This window comes from Mercenaria mercenaria, chromosome 5, assembly GCF_021730395.1.
Source record: "Mercenaria mercenaria strain notata chromosome 5, MADL_Memer_1, whole genome shotgun sequence".
Classification (NCBI taxonomy): Eukaryota; Metazoa; Mollusca; class Bivalvia; order Venerida; family Veneridae; genus Mercenaria; species Mercenaria mercenaria.
Genome location: NC_069365.1, coordinates 28,022,924 through 28,045,750, shown reverse-complemented (window position 1 = coordinate 28,045,750; position 22,827 = coordinate 28,022,924). Strand labels below are relative to the sequence as shown.

Here is a 22,827-nt window from a genome sequence, read left to right as displayed (position 1 = left end):
AGGGCCAAAATTAGCTATATTGACCTTGTCTGCACAATAGCAGCTTTATTTTTGATTTGATTTTAACCACACTTGCACACAACTTGTATCACAACAAGATCTTGCTTTCTTTCTTGAACTGGCCAGATTCCATCATGGGTTCCAGAGTTATGGCCCCTTAAAGGTCCAAAATTGGCTTTTGCAGCCATATAGAGACTTCATTTATGGTTTTATTTGATACAAACTTCCAAAATATCTTCATCAACAATAAATCTTGGATTCCATGGCAGATCAGATCCAATCGTAGGTTCCAGAGTTATTTTATATCTGATTACCTCCCCTGATTGTAATCAAAATGGATTTATGTCAGTAAGTACTTATAGGACTTATTTGAAATTTCATTATTGTTATTAGTTTGACTGAGACTATTAGGGTAGATAACTATGGACTGATTTTATTTCAAATTACCTCCCTTTATTTCAAATTAAAATGGGTGTATCTCCTAATTTAATGAAGATACTGATCTGAAATTTCATTTATGTCAACAGATTTATTTGGCAGATCCTTCTTTTGTTCACTTACAATATTTTTTATGCCCCCGAAGGGAGGTATATACTTTTTGTCGGTCTGTCAGTCTGTCAGTCTGTCGGTCTGTCCACAATTTTCGTGTCCGGTCCATATCTTTGTCATCGATGGATGGATTTTCAAATAACTTGGCATGAATGTGTACCACAGTAAGACGACGTGTCGCGCGCAAGACCCAGGTCCGTAGCTTAAAGGTCAAGGTCACACTTAGACGTTAAAGGTCATTTTTCATGATAGTGCATTCGTGTCCGGTCCATATCTTTTGTCATCCATGGATGGATTTTCAAATAACTTGGCATGAATGTGTACCACAGTAAGACGACGTGTCGCGCGCATGACCCAGGTCCATAGTTCAAAGGTCAAGGTCACACTTAGACGTTAAAGGTCATATTTCATGATAGTGCATTGATGGGCGTGTCCGGTCCATATCTTTGTCATTCATGCATGGATTTTAAAATTATTGGGCATGAATGTGTACCACAGTAAGACGAAGTGTTGCGCGCAAGACCCAGGTCCGTAGGTCAAAGGTCCTAAACTCTAACTTCGGCCATAACTATTCATTCAAAATGCCATTGTGGGCATGTGTCATCCTATGGAGACAGCTCTTGTTTTTAATTACTTCCCTTTTACGATACTATAAATAGCTTATTTTTAGTAACTTTTTTATTATTGGCCGTAGGGAAAAACCAAGACCACTTTAGTGTGGTACAACATGGATGGTACCTCCAATTTTTAGGTGTATTTTGACATATCTATACCTTGTAAGATTTTTTGTTCTTTCTTAGCATTATTGTTGGATTTATAATGGTCTGCCTGGAGTTGTCTGTCATTGACATTATATCTTAGCATTATTGTTGGATTTATAATGGTCTGACATTAACAGGCTTCCTGGAGTTGTCTGTCATTGACATTATATCTTAGCATTACTGTTGGATTTATAATGGTCTGACATTAACAGGCTTCCTGGAGTTGTCTGTCATTGACATTATATCTTAGCATTATTGTTGGATTTATAATGGTCTGCCTGGAGTTGTCTGTCATTGACATTATATCTTAGCATTAATGTTGGATTTATAATGGTCTGCCTGGAGTTGTCTGTCATTGACATTATATCTTAGCATTATTGTTGGATTTATAATGGTCTGATATTAACAGGCTTCCTGGAGTTGTCTGTCATTGACATTATATCTTAGCATTATTGTTGGATTTATAATGGTCTGACATTAACAGGCTTCCTGGAGTTGTCTGTCATTGACATTATATCTTAGCATTACTGTTGGATTTATAATGGTCTGACATTAACAGGCTTCCTTGAGTTGTCTGTCATTGACATTATATCTTAGCATTACTGTCACATTTATAATGGTCTGACATTAACAGGCTTCCTGGAGTTGTCTGTCATTGACATTATAAATTTAGCATTTTTGTTGGAATTATAATGGTCTTCCTGCAGTTGTCTGTCATTGACATTATATCTTAGCATTATTATTGGATTTATAATGGTCTGACATTAACAGGCTTCCTGGAGTTGTCTGTCATTGACATTATATCTTAGCATTACTGTCACATTTATAATGGTCTGACATTAACAGGCTTCCTGGAGTTGTCTGTCAGTGACATTATATCTTAGCATTATTGTTGGATTTATAATGGTCTTACATTAACAGGCTTCCTGGAGTTGTCTGTCATTGACATTATATCTTAGCATTATTGTTGGATTTATAATGGTCTTACATTAACAGGCTTCCTGGAGTTGTCTGTCATTGACATTATAAATTTAGCATTACTGTCACTTTTATAATGGTCTGACTTTAACAGGCTTCCTGGAGTTGTCTGTCATTGACATTATATCTTAGCATTATTGTTGGATTTATAATGGTCTTACATTAACAGGCTTCCTGGAGTTGTCTGTCATTGACATTATAAATTTAGCATTACTGTCACTTTTATAATGGTCTGACTTTAACAGGCTTCCTGGAGTTGTCTGTCATTGACATTATATCTTAGTATTACTGTCACATTTATAATGGTCAGACATTTAACAGGCTTCCTGGAGTTGTCTGTCATTGACATTATATCTTAGTATTACTGTTGGATTTATAATGGTCTGACATTAACAGGCTTCATGGAGTTGTCTGTCATTGACATTACTGTTGGATTTATAATGGTCTGACATTAACAGGCTTCCTGGAGTTGTCTGTCATTGACATTATATCTTAGCATTACTGTTAGATTTATAATCATCTGACATTAACAGGCTCCCTGGAATTGTCTGTCATTGACATTATATCTTAGCATTACTGTCACATTTATAATGGTCTGACATAAACACGCTTCCTGAAGTTGTCTGTCATTGACATTATATCTTAGCATTACTGTTGGAATTATAATGGTCTGACATTAACAGGCTTCCTGGAGTTGTCTGTCATTGACATTATATCTTAGCATTACTGTCACATTTATAATGGTCTGACATTAGCAGGCTCCTTGGAGTTGTCTGTCATTGACATTGTACCTTAGCATTACTGTTGGATTTATAATGGTCTGCCTTGAGTTTTCTGTCATTGACATTATATCTTAGCATTACAGTTTGGTTTGTCATGAGGTAACAAAACAACATTTTTGTTATGTTCCATGTCTCTCATTTACATGAGATAACAACATTACTGTTGTGTTTTCATGTCTGTTATTAAAGTGGGAAAGCAGCATTTCTCTTGTGTTTTCATGTCTGTGATTAAAGTGGAGTAACAGCATTTCTGTTGTGTTTTCATGTCTGTGATTAATATTTGATAACAGCATTTTTGTTCGGTTTTCCATCAACATTGCTGTTGTTTTTCTATGTCTGTGATTAACATGAGATAGCATCATATTTTGTTGTGCTTCCAGTGGTTTTGCATCAACATAAGATAACATTACTGTTGTGTTTTTGTGTGTTTAAAGTGGGATAACAGCATTTCTGTTGCTATTTTTCCTGTGGTCTGTCATTGACTAGAGATAACATTTCTGATGTGTTCAATGTATGTTTATAACAATTGAGATACCATAAATGTTGTATTTCTATGTCTGATATTAACATGAGATAACATTGCAGCATTGCTGTTGTGTTTCTATGTCTTTTATTGTTGAAAAAGACGTTAAACCCGAACACATACATACATACATATATGTCTGTTATTAACATGAGATAACATTGCAGCATTGGCGTTGTGTTTCTATGTCTGTTGTTAACATGAGATAACATTGCAGCATTGCCATTGTGTTTCTATGTCTGTTGTTAACATGAGATAACACTGAACCATTGCCGTTGTGTTTCTGTGTCTGTTATTAACATGAGATAACACTGCACCATTGCCGTTGTGTCTCTGTGTCTGTTATTAACATGAGATAACACTTCAGGATTGCCGCTGTGTCTCTATGTCTGTTATTAACACGAGATAACACTTCAGTATTGCTGGTGTGTGTCTATGTCTGTTATTAACACGAGATAACACTTCAGCGTTACTGTTGTGTTTCTATGTCTGTTATTAACACGAGATAACACTACAGCGTTACTGTTGTGTTTCTATGTCTGTTATTAACACGAGATAACACTACAGCGTTACTGTTGTGTTTCTATGTCTGTTATTAACACGAGATAACACTACAGCGTTACTATTGTGTTTCTATGTCTGTTATTAACACGAGATAACATTGTTAGTGTTGTGTTTCTATGTCTGTTATTAACACGAGATAACATTACAGCATTACTGTTGTTTTCCATGTCTCTCATTAATTTTATGCGAGATAACAGCATTAATGGCATGTCTCCACAAGCCTTATTAAAATGAGATAACAGCTTTACATTTGTGTTTCCATATTTCTGTCATTAAGTAATACAGGTGGAACAGACACCTTTACAATACTACAAAGGATTAAAATATGGTAAACATAGCCATTTATCATTTGGTAAATTCCTTTACTACTTGACAGGGAATATTTTATAGGCTCTTTAATTATATCGATATTAAACATGAATTACACTAGTTCACCTTTAAAATGAAATATGTAATGCATTTATGTAACTACCAATGGTAAAATACTGCACTTTTTAGTCAAGTCATTGTTGTTACATTCGGTTCTAAATGATCAAATATTGCTTATCATACCTCCAAATAGAATATCAAATACAAAGTTTCAGTTTTTGCAAATTTTACATGCACATATTTATTGCTGGGAGTCAGGTGTGATTTAAGTATTCTGTTTTTGTGTTGACAAAACATTTCAGAGTTATTAAGGTATAGGTCCATGTTTCGGAGAAAAAAGTTCGAACGTCATCAAATCATAGAAAGAAAGCATTGTTTTACATGAAAATTTAACAGCATATAAAACATTTATATTATTTTACAAAGCCATTGTCAGTTTACACATATATTTATTGAATTCTGGAAAGGGACTGCTTGAAGGGGCCACACTTCTGGACAGTTCAGCGCCTTTAAAAACTCACCATTTTTAAAAAGCTGTTGCATGTCTTCGTTTTGATGCATTTGCAACATCGTGCGAGAGTTTAAACTTTACATAAGTAGGTAATACATCGTTTTTGACAATTGTTTACATTTATTTCTTTACAAATGGCTTTCTTATTTACAGGGGGACAACTCATTTTGAAAAATTTTAGTATCCAACTCTGTGGGACAGAACAGTAAAACATGTATTGTGTATCAAGATGCTGTTCATTTACTAAAAATCTGTTGTTTTGTGATATACTGCTAAACCTTAAATAAAGAGCTTTTCACTACATAGGTATGTAAACAGATTCTTTTAATAAAATAAAACTTTCTTTAATGTTCAGAGTTTTGTAGGGAAAAAAATGCAAGACCTAGAATAACATAAACAGAAAATTTAAAACTGCTCTAAACTATTAAATAAAGTCTTTGATATGACAGGACATTATACAGCTTATATTCCATATTTCCTATATTTGCTATTAAATAGAAAAAGGTTGACTTGAGTTCTAGACAGCACTTACAGCAAACTATACGGCTCATTGTAGCAGTGGAGAACCAGGGTTCACTTTAGCAATAGGCATTTTCCTTCTATTTCTTTTGTTCTGGATAGCTTGAAACCTGGGATAACTCTAGGATCTTGTTCATTGAATTGTTACCTGGAGCATGAGGTATCTTATTTTATTTATAAATACATTTATATACTGAATCCTTGCTGATTGTGTTCATGTAATGATATTTTAAAAGAATTGATTTTGTTCTTTGTATCTACCTCAAAATTAAAGAAAGCGTATGTGGCTGTTAAAGAGTTAGGATAACCTCCGTAACATGTAACATCCGTTACACACAAACTCATTAATAGAATAGTCACAAAATATAGCAGGTCTCTTAAATTCTGGAAAGCACATCAGTCTGGTCTTGCATGGAATAGGTAAGAAGAAGAATTATTGCTTTTCAGTGGACTTTAGCTTTTAACTGTCGAGTTTTGAAAATCCCTATTATAATAAACTAACTAAACGTTGATACAAAATTTTGCCATGAATGTGTAAAAGGAATTGTTAAGAGGTATTTGCATTATATAACACAATTTCAACAAAGGATAAGGAAATCTACATTTAAATAACTTAATCTTATCATCTTTGTTTGCCTTGGTCATTTTATGTCAATATTGAATCAGGTCATTGTAAGTTTTCAGTAGAATTTCAGTTTAGTTCAAGCGTTCATATTTTCAGCATGTTTTAGAGAGAAATAGATTTATCTGCTTTATTCTGTTTTCCTTTTTAAGATGTTTTAAAGGTATTGTTTTACAGGTCAATCAGTCTGTTATTTAGGTATTAGGTCTTCAGTCAGCATTATGTGGCGTTAAGGTCAAGGTTATTGTTACTAAAAATAGAAAAAGCACAGTTTAAGGTCAGTAACTTAAGTTTGGATTGATGTAATGAAATTAAACTTGGCCTGTAGATAGTTTATAGAAAAACTGAGGTTGGGATAGCATTTGGGGTCAGTGAGGTCGAGTCTGAAGTCAGCTTAACTTGATAGATAACCAGACTACAGTAAGAAAGACCTGTTATAAATTGAACTCTCAAGCATCAAATTCAAACTATATAAATTAATAGACTTGAATACTTCATTGTTTATATTCTCAACACTTGTTACAATCCCAGTCCAAATTGACAGTTTATTACCATGGTAATTAATGGTTTACCATGGTAGTTCATAGTCATTGGGCAATGGTTGACCATGGTTGTGGTAATTGGCACCATGGTCATAAAACATGGTATCAGACCATGGTCAAAAGCCATAGACGACCATGGTTGTGGACCACAGTCAACCATGGTCAACCAAGGTCTATGACCATGGTCGTCCATGGTGATTATTGACTATCAAAAACTGTATAAATATGAAATGGTCGTGAAAATACATGACAATTGCAGTCTATATCTATTTTTGCAAGTCAGTTATTTATTTGTCATAAAATTGCTAAGATGACAACAAATTATAGTCAGACTATGAAAGTTTACCTTTGAATGCATTTTTATGCCCCCAAAGGGAGGCATATTAGTTTTCAACTGTCCGTCTGTTCGTTAGTTAGTTCGTTTGTTCGTTCGTCACAATGTTAACTTTTTGCATGAAGGCACTTTACTCGCGAACCACTGCACCCAGGACCTTCAAACTTCACATGCTGATAGTACTTATTGAGTACACGACCTCTACTGACTTTGGGGTCACCAGGTCAAAGCTCAAGGTCACCACGTCAAAGGTCAAGGCGCTGCGGGGGCATTTGTCACCATTAATGACAGCTCTTGTTTTATTCTATAACTATGAAAACCGTTGGAGCCAAAATGCAGTCAGGTATCTTTGGTGCATTGTAAAACTTGATAAGTGTGAAAATTACTAACATGACCATGGTCAACCGTGGTTGAAAAAAGTTGACCACAGTAGACCATGATCAAACTGTTGATCATCTTTTCTGACCATGGTTGACCATGGCCAATCTTATCTCACCATGGCTGACCGTGGTCCTGACCATGTTTTCACCATGGTATTTGATGGTTGACCACGTTAAAACATGGTCAACCATGGTCATCATTTTGTCTAGGATGGTTACCATTGGTAATGATACTTCCAGAAGAGGATAGTCATCTCGGCCTGTTGATTCAAAGTCATATAATTATGTTCTACCTACAGAGCTAAATCACAAGTATGAACCTCTGTGGTTGAATATAAAACAGTTAATGGAAGATGGACTGGAGGAATTGTATAGGAGTTGTGGTGTGTTTCCAACACGATCTAAAATAAAGGAAACTTTTCAAAATTTGGTACTTATTTCGATAATTTACATAAATTGATAGAGAATTATTAAAAAGTTTAGAAAAGACAATGATTATCATACAGTTATGGTTTGAACATGCTTTCATGTATAACACAAAGATAATTATGTACTTCATCATTTATTGTGAAATAATGTCCTGACAAGACTTTTATTAAATGAATGTTTGAAAATTTTGCTATTTTCTATAAAATGGATAAGATCAAAATTTTGAATTCAAATACAAATTGTGGAGCTTTATATCATTTTGTTAATCATCTGAAGTCCAAGGTAATGACTAAATTCTATACAGAATGTCATTTATGTCAATATTATCATCATCTCTTTCATAGATTTATTGAAGAAAGATAGGGAAGTCATTTGACTTTTGTAAGGGATTGAATAGAATCCATTTTATACGTGTCATCTTTTGTGATAAAAGTACTTGAAATTAATCGTAATTTAAACTTAAATTATCTCTTTGTGATTAATTCAGTGGTATTATTTGATAACAAATGGAACATAATTTTCAATAGTCCCTGAATAGTAACTCTTTATTTCTAATACTTTGAAATATTAAAAATTGATTTGCTGAGACAGGAAAAATCTGTCTAGTATCTAATATATATAGAGGTAAAAAGAGCTGCAGATGGTTTTGATAATCAATGCCAGCACATTGTTAATCATCTGATTTACCACACCAGTAGGGCATTAGCCTGAGTGATTAAATACCCAAGCACCTCAGTGATTACCCATTGCAAATGATATGATAAACCACCAGATTAAAAATTAGGCCTTGTTTATTTTCATTAAAACATGCTGTCATGTGGCTATTTAACATCTTAATTGGCATTGTAAGGTCCACATGTTAAGCATGGTTTATCACAGAATATACAATGCTTCTTGCCCATCATGTTAGAACGCTGTATCAGTTATGCCCATCAAAACAATTTCACAGAAGTTTGAGAAAAAATGTTTTTTAATAAAATCCCATCCTAATATGTAGTTGTTTACAAAGGCAAAAAGGCATTAAAATGTGCATTCATAGCATTCGTATCATCCACATGATTAATGGTTTGTACAGTTTGTACATGCATTGAAAAATGAAATGAAATATGGAGATTGCATGATATAACTGCAGGTTAACACTGCACACACTGTTTGGTTTTTATATTGATCGAGATTTCTTTATGACACATAATAAAAAGTGGATGTAATTATTTCCAGTTTTCCAACATACTGCTGTAGGATGAAAAACATCAGTTTTTGAAGATGAACTTGAATTTTGTCAGTCTCGAGTAATGTAGGTAAATTTACTTCAGGTTTTTAGGCTTTGATGAAGTTCATAATCATTTTGCTGTAGTCTGTTCCAACATTGTAATAGACTGTAAATTAATAGCATTTCTATCCAGATATAAATCTAGTGCCAGGATACCAGATATTGCTCTGTACATTGATGATGTTTATCCAGATATAAATCTAGTGCCAGGATACCAGATATTGCTCTGTACATTGATGATGTTTATCCAGATATAAATCTAGTGCCAGGATACCAGATATTGCTCTGTACATTGATGATGTTTATCCAGATATGAATCTAGTGCCAGGATACCAGATATTGCTCCTTACATTGATGATGTTTATCCAGATATGAATCTAGTGACAGGATACCAGATATTGCTCCTTACATTGATGATGTTTATCCAGATATGAATCTAGTGACAGATACCAGATATTGCTCCTTACATGATGAGTTTATCCAGATATGAATCAGTGACAGGATACCAGATATTGCTCCTTACATTGATGATGTTTATCCAGATATGATCTAGTGACAGGATACCAGATATTGCTCCTTACTTGATGAGTTTATCCAGATATGAATCTAGTGACAGGATACCAGATATTGCTCTGCACATTGATGATGTTTATCCAGATATAAATCTAGTGCCAGGATACCAGATATTGCTCCTTACATTGATGATGTTTATCCAGATATGAATCTAGTGACAGGATACCAGATATTGCGCTGTACATTGATGGTGTTTACCAAATATAAATCTAGTGCCAGGATATCAAATATTGCTTTGTACATTGATGGTTTTTATCCAAATATAAATCTAGTGCCAGGATACCAAATATTGCCTTGTACATTGATGGTTTTTATCCAAACATAAATCTGGTGCCAGGATACCAAATATTGCTTTGTACATTGATGGTTTTTATCCAAATATAAATTTGGTGCCAGGATACCAAATATTGTTTGTACATGGATGGTTTTTATCCAGATATAAATCTAGTGCCAGGATACCAAATACTGCTTTGTACATTGATGGTTTTTATACCAGTATTGCTTTTATTGTGGCTAACATTATTACTTTATGAAATTGTAGACAATTTTCTCTTTTCAGGATAATATAAATGTATTCCTGACTGCATGCGAGAAAAACTTTGGCCTAAACAAGACACAGTTGTTTGACCCAACTGACCTTGAAGATTTGTCGAATAGAGCCATTTCTGATGAGTAAGTAACACTATATTATATAACAAAGTATTTAGTCTAGTATGGAACTCTTTTCCAACAAACCTGTAAAAACAAGAGCAGCCAGTAAAGCTGATATAATTATGCTCACAAGTGTTTACAGAACATAAAGTAATAAGGCCTAAAAAGAACCATTTAAAAAGGTTTTGTGCATTTGAAGTGATGGTCGACTGTTTGTAAAATGTAGACTAAAGTCCAGATACAGCATAATAAATCAAAAGGCAGGCAAATGGAAACTTGTTTTAATTTATAAAACAGGTATTTTTGTCTTTCTAAATGATAAAATATTTGAACCTATGAAGAATTTCAAAATTAGGACTGGAATATCTTTAATCCTGGGCAGGAAGAAAGAAGGAAAGTTTCATTACAATCTGCTCTGTATAATCTTTTCTGTACGTAAAAGTGTCATCAAATTTTAGGTTTTCCAATAGACTGTCATTATGAAAGTTTGACTGAGGTACACAGGTATATATTTTTTGAATGATTCTAGCAAAAAACTCAAATGCACAACTCAAGCTTTTGTGATCGCCCTTCGTCTGTCCGCAGTCTGTTCACAATTTCTAGTGAACATGATAGAGACCACATTTTGCTATCAATTACACACAACTTGTATTGGCATAATATCTCGGTTCCTTTTGAAAACTGGCCAGATCCCATTACGGGTTCCATAGTTATGGCCCCTTAAAGTTTGCTATTTGGGCTTTTGCAGCCATATAGAGACTTCATTTATGGTTTTATTTGACACAAACTTGCAGAATATCTTTAACAACCACAGATCTTGGATTCCATGATGAATCCGTCAGATCCAGTCATAGGTCAGATTGAGCCAAAATTTGTTAATTTTTACCTTGTGAACACAGTAGAAGTGACAATTTACATTCAATTTTGACCATACTTACACACAACTTAAATCACAATAAGATCTTGGTTCCTTTTGAAAACCGGCTAGATTCCATCTTAGGTTCTAGAGTTACTGCCCCAGAAAGGGGCAAAATAGGCCCTTTCAGCCATATAAAGATTTCATTTATGCTTTGATTTGAAACAAACTTGAACAGAATGTTTATCTTGATGATCTCTATGTCAAGTTTGAAACTTGGCCATGTGGGGTCAAAAACTGGGTCATCCGGTCAATTCTAGGAAAAGCTTGTTAACACTCTTGAGGCCACATTTATGACCCTATCTTCTTGAAACTTGGCCAGAATGTTTATCTTGATGATTACAAGGCCATCTTTGAAACTAGGTCATGTGGGATCAAAAATTAGGTCAAATCAAAGGAAAAGCGTGTTAACACTCTAGAGGCCATATTTGTGACCCTGTCTTCATGAAACTTGGATAGAATGTGTATCTTGATGACTCCTATGTCAGATTCGAAACTGGGTCATGTGGGGTCAAAAACTAGGTCACCACACAAATCAAAGGAAAAGCTTATGAATACTGTAGAGGCCACATTTGTGACCCTATCTTCATGAAACTTGGTCAGAATGTTTATCTTGATGATTCCAAGGCCAGGTTTAACAGGTGAGCGATATAGGATCATCATGACCCTCTTGTATGAATATAACTTAAATCTTGAAAAATCTTTCATTAATTAACATACCCCATTATCTGATGCTCCTCACGCCCATAAGATATTCTGGTGCATGCACACGTGTAAATGCCTAAACATTATACAATTAACCCTGATCGCTATCTTCGTGAAATAAAGAAGAGTTCAACTGTTAATATTGGAATTTATTGAAAATGATGTGAAATTTGTGTTCAACGGCCCAATTCAAAGTGTTTACAATAAACTTTGAATATTTTTACCCTACAAGTCAAACAGTCAACCACTTGAGGATAATCCAGACAAGTTTCAAGTCTGTCCCTACTTCTACACCGATGCTCTGGCCTTCCAAAGTGACCCGGGTATGGACACTTATGATAAACTTTACCACAGAGGGAGTTTTTAAATGTTGTCCACCACACCTAGGAGTCAAAATACAGGATGCTGTTTATGGCAGAGGAAAATTTGATGTAAATCAACGATTCTGGCTGTTGTTTTCGCTTTAAAGACCTGCATGTACTAGAATATCTTAATGGGAAGACGAAATGAAAAATTACAGCTCAAAAGACTAACACCACTACTTGGCGTTATCGATTTTGTTACTCTGTGGTAGACACATTACTTGGCGTGAGGGACATCAGGTAATAGGGTGTGAATAAATTCTACAAAAATGATAAGAACATGCTGAACCACCTTATTCTCATTGTTGTTCCCCTATATGCTTTGCTGTAAATACAGTTGTTGTTCCCCTATACGCTTTGCTGTAAATACAGTAAGCTATGCTATATTCAGCTGTATATTTTGCTATATACATATCGGAGAGGTTAGCTGATAAAGCATGTGAGGATCTTTGTCCCATCTTGCACTTGCAAAAAACTTTAAGTGCAGTGTTTGCACATTTAAATTCATCTTTAATGCAGTTTACATTATCTTGGTCACTTACATTATGATATGTTTTACTAGGTACACAAATTATCTCAGAAGCGCGCTTCTCTTCTCTCTCATTGTGTGAAAATCTGGAACACCTTAGTTTATGGTTTGTAGGTGATCATCCAATGATCCTTAAAAATAATAAATTTTCAATTCTAGATTTTTTTTGCATTATTTGTTATAAAGATGTAATTTTCTGGTTTAAATTATACTTGTCAAAAGAAGAAGTGTACATGAAAAAGTGTCAAGGTGAAATATAAGAGGGACAGACAACACCTTCATTCCATCATTTCTAACGAATTTTGTCTAAACTAGGTGTAAGGTTAATTGATTTTAAAGATCGGTATCAGAAAATCACTATTTTGACATGTTGCTTCAACCTTTGAACACTGAAATTTATTACAAATTTTGGGGAATATAAGACTTCAAGACGACATGTTTTTTTGTGTAATTATAATAATTATCAGCCCAGTTTTCACCTGAAAAAAAAATGGTAAAAATCGTCTTGTATAGCAAAATTATAAGGAAAGGTAATTTTATCGTAATTTAATTATAGACGGCCATTGAAGCATTTCACTGCAGACAATTACGAATACCTTGAGTTGCGCCACTTATTATTTGTTGTGTTACGCTTTAGTAAACGTTCACTGCGGATTATGACATTCAAATTCCAGCGGTGCTATGGTATACATGAATAAACCATTTCTATATCTCATGTCGAGTTGAAAAGCTCAACCCCAGGTGATAAATTACGGACTTAATTTTGTGGTGACGGAATTCAACTTCTGAATATAATTTTAATATTCAGTAAATATAATTAATTTGAAATTATTTGAGGCGTTAATCTCCTTATTGAGGTTGGAGGTTATATGATCGAGATTAATTGTTTTGTTCTGGCTTGTTGAGTTTAGTCAGGTAAGATGCCCTAATGTTTATTTGTAACAAATACAGATAATATTTATCTGTTTATGTAAGTTGAACAATGATTGAAAAATTGATTCATCTTATCTTTGTTTTCATGAAATGAACAGTGCACATGTATTTCCTGTAAGTTTGTTACAGTTGATCAAAGCAGTGTGAGTTGTTAGAGATAAAGCTATTTCACATTTTATTTCAAAAGAGTATCAAATTTCATATTTGTTTTAAGTTTTAAGTTATTTCTTTCTTCACTGCAAAACATGTTTGTTTTTTTTTCCTGACCAGTACTTGCACATTGGCAAGAGATTGTGGGACCAGCAGTCCATTTCCATTCTCAGCAAAGTTGGAATCCACCATCTCTGAATCTGGAGTCTGACAATGTACCCTTGACCCCCTAAGTTTATATACATGCACTGTTTATCAAAAGCATTTCCATGAAAGCTTCATAGTTTCCTTTGTATACTTAGATTCTGATTTCATCTCTCTGATGCAACTGATCATTGAGATCATCACAGGAAGATAATCCTGTGACAGTTAATTGGCGTAATTTTAGGTTTGATAGGGCAACATGGCCCTGAGAGGTAGACTTAAACAAATTTACTTCAATATGTTAATATAAACTTGTCATTTTCACTGTCATCTTTGGTTTTCTTACTCTGCATATTCCATAAACAGCTGACACACTCTCCTACAACTTCAAGGTGATTCTCAGGACTTTTAAGTCCTTTGATAATGTTGATGCAAGTTTTTCCATTGTTAGTTGGGTGTTTTTTTTTTACTTTACCAGCTGTGAAAACTTCTAGAATTTCTTAGGAATTTAAAGAGACATTTGGAGCATTTACAAACATAGTAATAGAATTATATGAATTCTGGGTGGTAAAATGATTTATTCTTCCAGTCATTTTGATTTAATTCAATGGTTGGGATGTTAATGAAATGTCACTTGAAACTTATTATTTGATACAGCAGTGATTATTGTGGGGTTGATTATTTTGTAATATTTTGACCAGTTTGTGAAAACAAGATTTATGATATCCAATATCTAAAAATGATACTGAACAGTTTCAGATTCTATGGGTGAAAATGAATATTAAAATGGATTAGCAACTTTTAACAAGACAGAAAAGAATATGTAATTCTAAATGGACAAGCATCAGAATGGTTAGATGTATGTATCAAGCGTTGTTTGCCAAGGATCTGTCCTTAGCCTTTAGTTATCTATCTGGTATGTAAACCATTTGCCAGATAAAGTACAGCCCTACTGCAAATTGTTTGCTGATGATGCCAAGATTTACAAAGATTTACATAATTTCCAAGATTTTGAGACTGTTCAAAATGAACTAGACAAATGGACATCTAAATGACATTTTTGATGACCTATTTTGATTATGGAATGTTGGACAAGGAAGGCCTTGTATGAAACTTGGTAATTGTTGATAGTAATCCATCTTAAAATGATTTGAAATTTTAAAAACACATTAGAGTTACTGTAAATTGTACTAAATAGGCTTGTAGTTCTCTTTAAATGATCTTTTTCTTATCTCCATAAAGAAACTTGTAGGTTCTTTAAGATACAAGACATAGTTTACTTTTTAAAGAGAAAGACAGTTCTACTTGATGGAAAAATGACATTTTTATTTTGGCGGAAAAACATACCTTTTACTGTTTTAAAGCTTTGGGAGTTTTTAGGGCATATATTTGGTTCAGTACAAACTTACCTCTTTTACAATATTTTGTTAAGTAGAAATTATTAGTGGAAGCGCAATTAATATGCATGCAGTTCATGATACGACTACTTATTATGTGAAAGTGTCGAACACTTTACTCCCACAGTTTATTACTTTTGAAACTAACAAATAAAGGACTCTTTATTTGAATATGTCTCAAACAGATTTAATAATTATGATTTTAGAAAGGCTGTGGCGTCCTCAGCAAAATTACCTAACTGCAGTTCAAAGACGAACTACACTTCAATCATTAGAACAAGGATACAGGGTTTAATCCTAAAGAATTAATGCAGATAGCGGGATGAAAGAATTGCAAAATGAAAACTTGTACAAAGTGTTTTAATCTTTTAAGCTTATCGGAGAGAATAAGTGGTGTTTGCTCACAGCTGTAATGTCAACAAATGACCAAATTTGGCTTCATTGATTTGAAAGTAGATGAATAGTTGAGTTGGATGGAACTGATGTTTGATGGATTATGTTGTAAAAAAGACAGCAGTTGAGTGAGGGTGGGGTTCACAGACATCTAACTGAAATACAGCTCTTTTTTAAAAATCAATGAACCTCACTTTTACAATTGTATGGTGGTTGAGAATTTTCGTAATAGAAAAAGAAATGAATCTAAGGATGAACATAATAAAGAGATTTTCTTGTGTTGGCCATGTGAATATTACAATACCATAATTGAGAAAAACAATGATTGTTTGTTCAACAAGCAGTTGTGGGGTTTCGATTCATTCTAGACAACTAATTTAGGGGACTGTACCAGGTATCAGGTCATACTAGACAACCAATTTTAGGGTACCAAGTCAGTCTAGACAACCAAACGGTGGGGGGGGGGGGATGCAGCCCATTCTGGACAACCAATAAAGGGGTACTGAGTTCATCACAAGACAACCAATCAAAAGGTATGAAATATGATATCACCACAGCCAATACAATTTGTAGGTGATGCTTAAATCAAAGAAAGTGTCTTCTCATCTTATCATCAATCCTCTCTAACTGATAAAAACTGGAATTTAGCCCTTCAACTAAAGAGAATTTCATGAATCTGTATTCAGCATGTTTTTGGTTTCTTGTTTTTTGGGTTTTGTGTTTCATGCAAACATGTAAATTGTTTTCGTTTTTAACTGCTAAAATTGTTTTTCTTTATGACAGAATGCATGCATGTTGTGAATTTTAAGGTTAAAAAGAATGGTTTTGAAATACCTAGCCTGAAGTATTTTGTAAGTTATTTAGAAAAGTTTCATCAATTATAAAACTTGCCATTTTATAATCCTGTCATAGTGCCATCATTGTCACTGAGGTTGTTACATTTCACCTCAGTGTTGGAATGTTCATTTGTGAATTTCTCTTCCATTATCATTATAGGAAAACAAGGAAAGGTGATTGGCTGCATGCTAAATTAACGCTTACCCTGCTAAATTTCTATAATGACTTGTCATGTTTCAATTTGGAAGAACATTAACTGAAAGGGGTTCGCTGAAATTTCTGATGAATAGCAACATGCAGACTGATCAGCTGCACGATGTGCAGCTGATCTGGTTGCAGGTTGCAAAGGCAAAGTATGCGCAGCAGCTAAGGGTTAATTAGTGAGTTGTCCAACTTCTTCAAAAACCCCATCCACAGTCATGTTATAAAATGTGAGGTTAGGTACTGATAATGTAGCTTCTAGGCAGATGTCATAGTATAACATAATTGACAGTTCTTCAGTACACAGGATATATGATTCTAAGTAAAGATGCACAGGGACAAGCAATATTAGAACATATTGTGTCGTTTCTTTCCAGTAAGTCAATTTATTGAACTGTCTATATATAGTGTATAGAGAAAGGATGTGTTTAATTATTGAGTAGGTAATTACCTGGAAACACTGGCTCACTCCTTGTCTTCTCGGTAGAACAGTCGATGCTATCTGTAACTGTCTGTAGACAAACTATTAAACTTGCATAATTATGTTGTACTTCATGTTTTGTTTTAGCAGAATACGTAGGTGCAACATGGAATCACCATGCCTACCCCAGCAGACAAAGTCTTATTTGTACATAATTATTATCTGTTGTTGTTTTCATTTAAGGTGTATAGATTACAGAAATTTTATATGTTACATTGAAATTCTCAACATTACATTAATTCTTTTAAAATAACTCATGATGCAGTTTGAAACTTTTTGGAAATTTTGCAAGCTTTAATGCACAGACAAAAAGACATTTGCGAGTCTCTCGCAACTTTGTTATGATCGCACAAGCTTGCAACCTTGCAACTTTGCATATCAGGGACTATCTTCGTCAGCCTATTCAAGGTGGCGTTATTCAGGTTTGTGAGCAGTGCTAAAACTAGAAAAAAAAACTTAAAATGTCTTCTCATGTCATGAGCTACTCAGCAGATCTTCATCAGTCTTGGTCTGTGGCATCATAATATGGTCCTGTCTCAAATTCAAATTAGGGCACTTGGGTCCTTTAAAGGGTTGGAAAACCTTTAAACAACTTCTTCTCATGAATCACCTGATGATCTTCAGACATCCCAACTTTTTCTGAATGCCAAGTGGGAGTTTTTGCTTTCCAAAGTGGGAGATTGAGGTGTTCAAGTGGGAGATTTTATACCGCGGTAATAATGTTCATGATAACGAAGCTTTTAACAAATCTAATGATAATATAAACTTATTTGCCCTTATAAAATCACTAGTCTTAAAAAAATTCACTTGTCTATATCTTATTATTCATGCATATTTAATGTTTTGGGACAATAAAACATGAAACCTTCTGTGCAAAATTAAATAGTTATGGCACTTTAAGCACTATGTCTAAATTCTAAACACCACTGTGAATTAAACCTGCACTTTTATTTCTTTTGTTGGAAAGAAGACTTTTACATGACAAACAGTATACATACAGCTGTTAGAACTGTAAAAACAAAATGTATATAGCTAAAAGAATAAAAGTTCAAGCAATAGAAAATTTACTGTTTGATTCTCATCCCTGTCAACCAGTATTTAAAACCCCTGGCTCAAATACTTTTATTGATCAAAATCCTGTTATCCAAAATTGAATGTCCGGGTATTGTTACACTTTCATAGATTTGCCTAAACCTCCAGTTAAAAGGATGTGTTTGACAAATTGTTATGATGCAAAGACAGTTTAACAGCATTTGATAGTAAGTGATATTAAAATTTACCATGACATTTCCTCTTATCAAAATGATTTTAAGAGAAATGTTTTTTAACATTGTTGACTTGGCGACCATCTACTTTCGATTTCAAAAAGTTACAGAAAAAGGTAAAGCCAGTATAATTTCTAATCTAAATTTGATTGAATTTAATTAGATATCTAATGTCTGGATTTTAATTTCAACTGTGACACATTAATCAACACCTGGCTTTGTTAAATCGTGTAATAAACAATAATCAGCACGGGTAGAATAAGGTGCGAAAATATCCGAAAGCTGTTGTTTACAGACTCGTCAGTAGTGATACAGTATCATATAGGTGCAAAGAAGCGGATTATTTCATAATTTTTGTGTGTTTATGTTGTTTTGTTGTTGTTTTTTTTAATCGGGAGATTGAGACTTCTGATCGGGGTGATCGGGTTTTACAACCAGAATCGGGAGAAACCCGATCGGATCTGGAGAGTTTGGATGTCTGGATCTTCATCAGACTTGGTCTGTAGTATTATTGTAAGGTCCTGTCTTTAACGGAGGGCTTTTAGGGGCTGCTATAGAACTTAAAATAAAAAACCTTTAAACAGTTCTTACTTACAATGAACAACTTGGAGAATCTTAATCAAACTTGGTCTATAGCATCATTATAAGGTCCTGTCCAAAGTGGGGTCAACATACCTGTTCACAATTATAGGCTAAAAAGAGCTAAAAATAGAAATACCATTAAATGACTTCTTTTCATTAATTGCTTGACTGATCCTCATCAGACTTGTCTGTGACTCTATCTCAGTTTCGGTTAAATGGGGACACTAGGTCTCTTTTAGGGTCCAGTTAGAGATAAAATAGAAAAGTCTTTAAACAATATACTTTTTAAAAGAACAGCTGAATGGATTCTCATCAAACTTCGTCTAAGGTCGTTCAAGCAGAGGCACTTGATTTTTAGGAGCAGCTTGAGCTATAAGTAGACAAACCTTTAAACAAAGTCTTCCCATGAACTGCTTAGTGGATCTTCATCAAACTTGGTCTGAAGCATTATTATAAGGTCCTCTTTTTCATTTCTTTCAAATGTGGTCACTCGCCCCATTTTTTGAGCCACTAGCGCTAAAAATAGAAATACCTTTAAACAACTTCTCATGAAGCCTTGATGTCATCAAAGTTTGTCTGTAGCATTCTTATAAGTACCGTGTTAAATTTCTTCAAATGAGGGCACTTGGCCTCCTTGAAGGGGCCACTGGAGTTAAAAATAGAAATATCTTTAAATGCCTTTTTTTCTTCTCTCAGATTTGTTGGCACTTGACCTGTTTTATGTTTTTTTAACTCAACAGAGCATGAAGTGCTCAAGGTGAGCTATTGTGACTGGTCATTGTCTGGCGGTGTGCGGCGTCTTGTCAACATTTGCCTTGTTAACACTCTAGAGGACACATTTGTGACCCAATCTTTATGAAACTTGGTCAGAATGTTTGTCTTGATGGTCTCTAGGTCAAGCTCAAAACTGGGTCTGGTGTCAAAAACTAGGTCAGTAGGCCAGATCAAAGGAAAATCATGTTAACACTGTAGAGTCCACAGTTTAAGTTTGAAACTTATGAGAATTGGTGAGAAGGTTTGTCTTGATGACCTCTAGGTCAAGTTCGAATCTGGGTCCTGTGGGGTCAAAAACTAGGTCACCTGGTCAAATCAAAGGAAAAGCTTGTTAACACTCTAAAAGGCCACAATTGTAACCCAATCTAGATGATCTATAGGTCAAGTTTGATACTGGGTCATGTGGGGTCAAAAACTAGCTAGTCAGTAGGCCAGATCAAAGGAAAATCTTGTTAACACTCAAGAACCCACTGTTTAAGTTTGAAACTCATGAGAATTGATCAGAATGTTTATCTTGATGACCTCTAGGTTAAGTTCGAGTCTGGGTCATATTGGATCAAAAACTAGGCCACCTGGTCAAATCAAAGGAAAAACTTGTTAACACCCAAGAGGCCACAGTTGTTACCCAATCTTTATGAAACTTGGTCAGAATGTTTGTCTTGGTGATCTGTAGGTCAGATTTGAAACTGGGTCATATGGGGTCAAAAATTAGGTCAGTAGGCAAGATCAAAGGAAAATTTTGTTAACATTCAAGAGTCAAAGGTTTTAGTTTGAAACTCATCAGAATTTGTCAAATCTTGGGTCACACGGGGTTAGAAACTAGGTCACCTTGGCAAATCAAACCTTGTTAACACTCTAGAGGCCACAGTTGTGTCCCAATCTTTATGAAACTGGGTCAGAATGTTTGTATAGATGATCTCTAGGTCATGTTTGAAACTGGGTCATGTGGGGTCAAAAACTAGGTCAGTAGGCCAGATCTAAAGAAAATCTTGTTGTACCCCCCGACAACAAAGTTGTAAGGGGGGGTATACTGGTTTCAGGTTGTCTGTCTGTCTGTCCATCTGTCCGTAGACGCAATCTTGTGCGCACCATCTCTCCTTATCCCCTTGACAGAATTTAATGAAACTTCACACAAGTGATCAGTACCAACAGTAGTTGTGCATGGGGCATGTTAGGTTCTTTTAGAAAAAAAATTTGCAGAGTTATGGGACTTTGTTTTTTTGTGACTATACTATATACATAGACACAATCTTGTGCGCACCATCTCTCCTCATCCCCTTGACACAATTTAATGAAACTTCACACAAGTGATCAGTAACAACAGTAGTTGTGCATGGGGCATGTGAGGTTCTTTCAGAAAAAAAATTTGCAGAGTTATGGGACTTTGTTTTTTTGTTACTATACTATATACAGAGACACAATCTTGTGCGCACCATCTCTCCTCATCCCCTTGACACAATTTAATGAAACTTCACACAACTTGATCAGTAACAACAGTAGTTATGCATGTGGCATGTTAGGTTCTTTCAGCGACAAAAATTGCAGAGTTATGGGACTTTGTTTCTTGTTAACATACTATGTACATACAGTCTGCATATGCAATCTTGTGCGTGCCTAATCTACCAAACCCTTGCACACAAGTTAATGAAACTTCACACAAGTGATCAGTAACAACCTTAGTTGTGCATGGTGCATGTTACATTCTTTTAGATAAATATTCTGCATAGTTATGGGACTTTGTTTTTTGTTACTATACTGTATACATACAGTCTATATACATACAGTCCACATAATTATGCAATCTTGTGTGCGTCAAATTGCAATGTACTGTGTCAGTGCAAGCGGGGGGTACATTCATCACCTTTAGTGATAGCTCTAGTTAACACTCAAGATTCCATGGTTTAGGTTGGAAACTTCTGAGAATTGATCAGAATGTTTGTCTTGATGACCTCTTGGTTATGTTTGAATCTGGGTCATGTGGGGCCAAAAACTAGGTCACTGGGTCAAATCAAAGGAAAAACTTGTTAACACTCGAGGCCACAGTTTTGACCCAATCTTTATGAAACTTGGTCAGAATGTTTGTCTTGATGATAGGGGTGTAACGATACATTGAACTATAGATGCATTGCGATACTAAGTGCCCCGATAACATGCATCGATAGAAAAGTCACGATCCAATAACAATCGCCGATAGTTCCTTCAACAATTGATAGTTTCGATAGTTTTGAAATTTTAGTAAATACAGAAATAATTTATAATTTATAAACCAAGAAACAGAGCCAGCTTTCATTTGCGCCTCGGAAAATGTTTACGTCTCCATTACAGTAATTACCCTCACGCAATTAAATTACCATAAAGGACTGGGAAGTCTGGGAGATAATTAATAAATTTAGTTTCTTAGAAACATTGATTAAATATATTTAAATAACCTGTTAATCTTAGATGAGAAAATGTATTATGGACATGGAGAAAGAAGGCTACTTGTATTATACAGCAAACTGTTCGGTAGGGCCCTTCATTTAGTGCTGGTACACCTTAATCCGATCCGTTAATTATCGTCTTTTTCGATGCTTTGGGTTATTAAACATGTTGACATTCGCAACAAAATGGCCGATTTGTTTAAGTATACGTTGCATAGGTTTATTGTTTTACTTATTGTTCCAAAGCCAAGGAAGGCAAGAAATATTTAATCTTAGAATTATTTCTGTCCATTTCATCTATACAAAAATCTCAATGTGTGTTAACAGCAATTATAAACAGTGCTGTCTCTTACACTGTGTAACAATGCCAGTTGGTAGCTT

At 34.6% G+C, this 22,827-nt stretch overlaps 1 protein-coding gene across 9 annotated transcripts in view; it reads left to right on the top strand.

Annotated features, from left to right (window-relative positions):
• LOC123558240 (nucleolar protein dao-5-like) overlaps positions 1–22,827 on the top strand; it is a 181,175-nt gene that overhangs the window by 59,969 nt on the left and 98,379 nt on the right. For all 9 annotated transcript variants that reach the window (XR_008370927.1, XM_053543020.1, XM_053543021.1 and 6 more), the window contains exon 4: positions 10,266–10,378. Coding sequence is in view for 8 of the 9 variants with exons in the window: in XM_053543020.1 (XP_053398995.1) it covers positions 10,266–10,378 (113 nt within the window). In the remaining variant the exon portion in view is untranslated. The remainder of the gene's footprint in view (positions 1–10,265; positions 10,379–22,827) is intronic.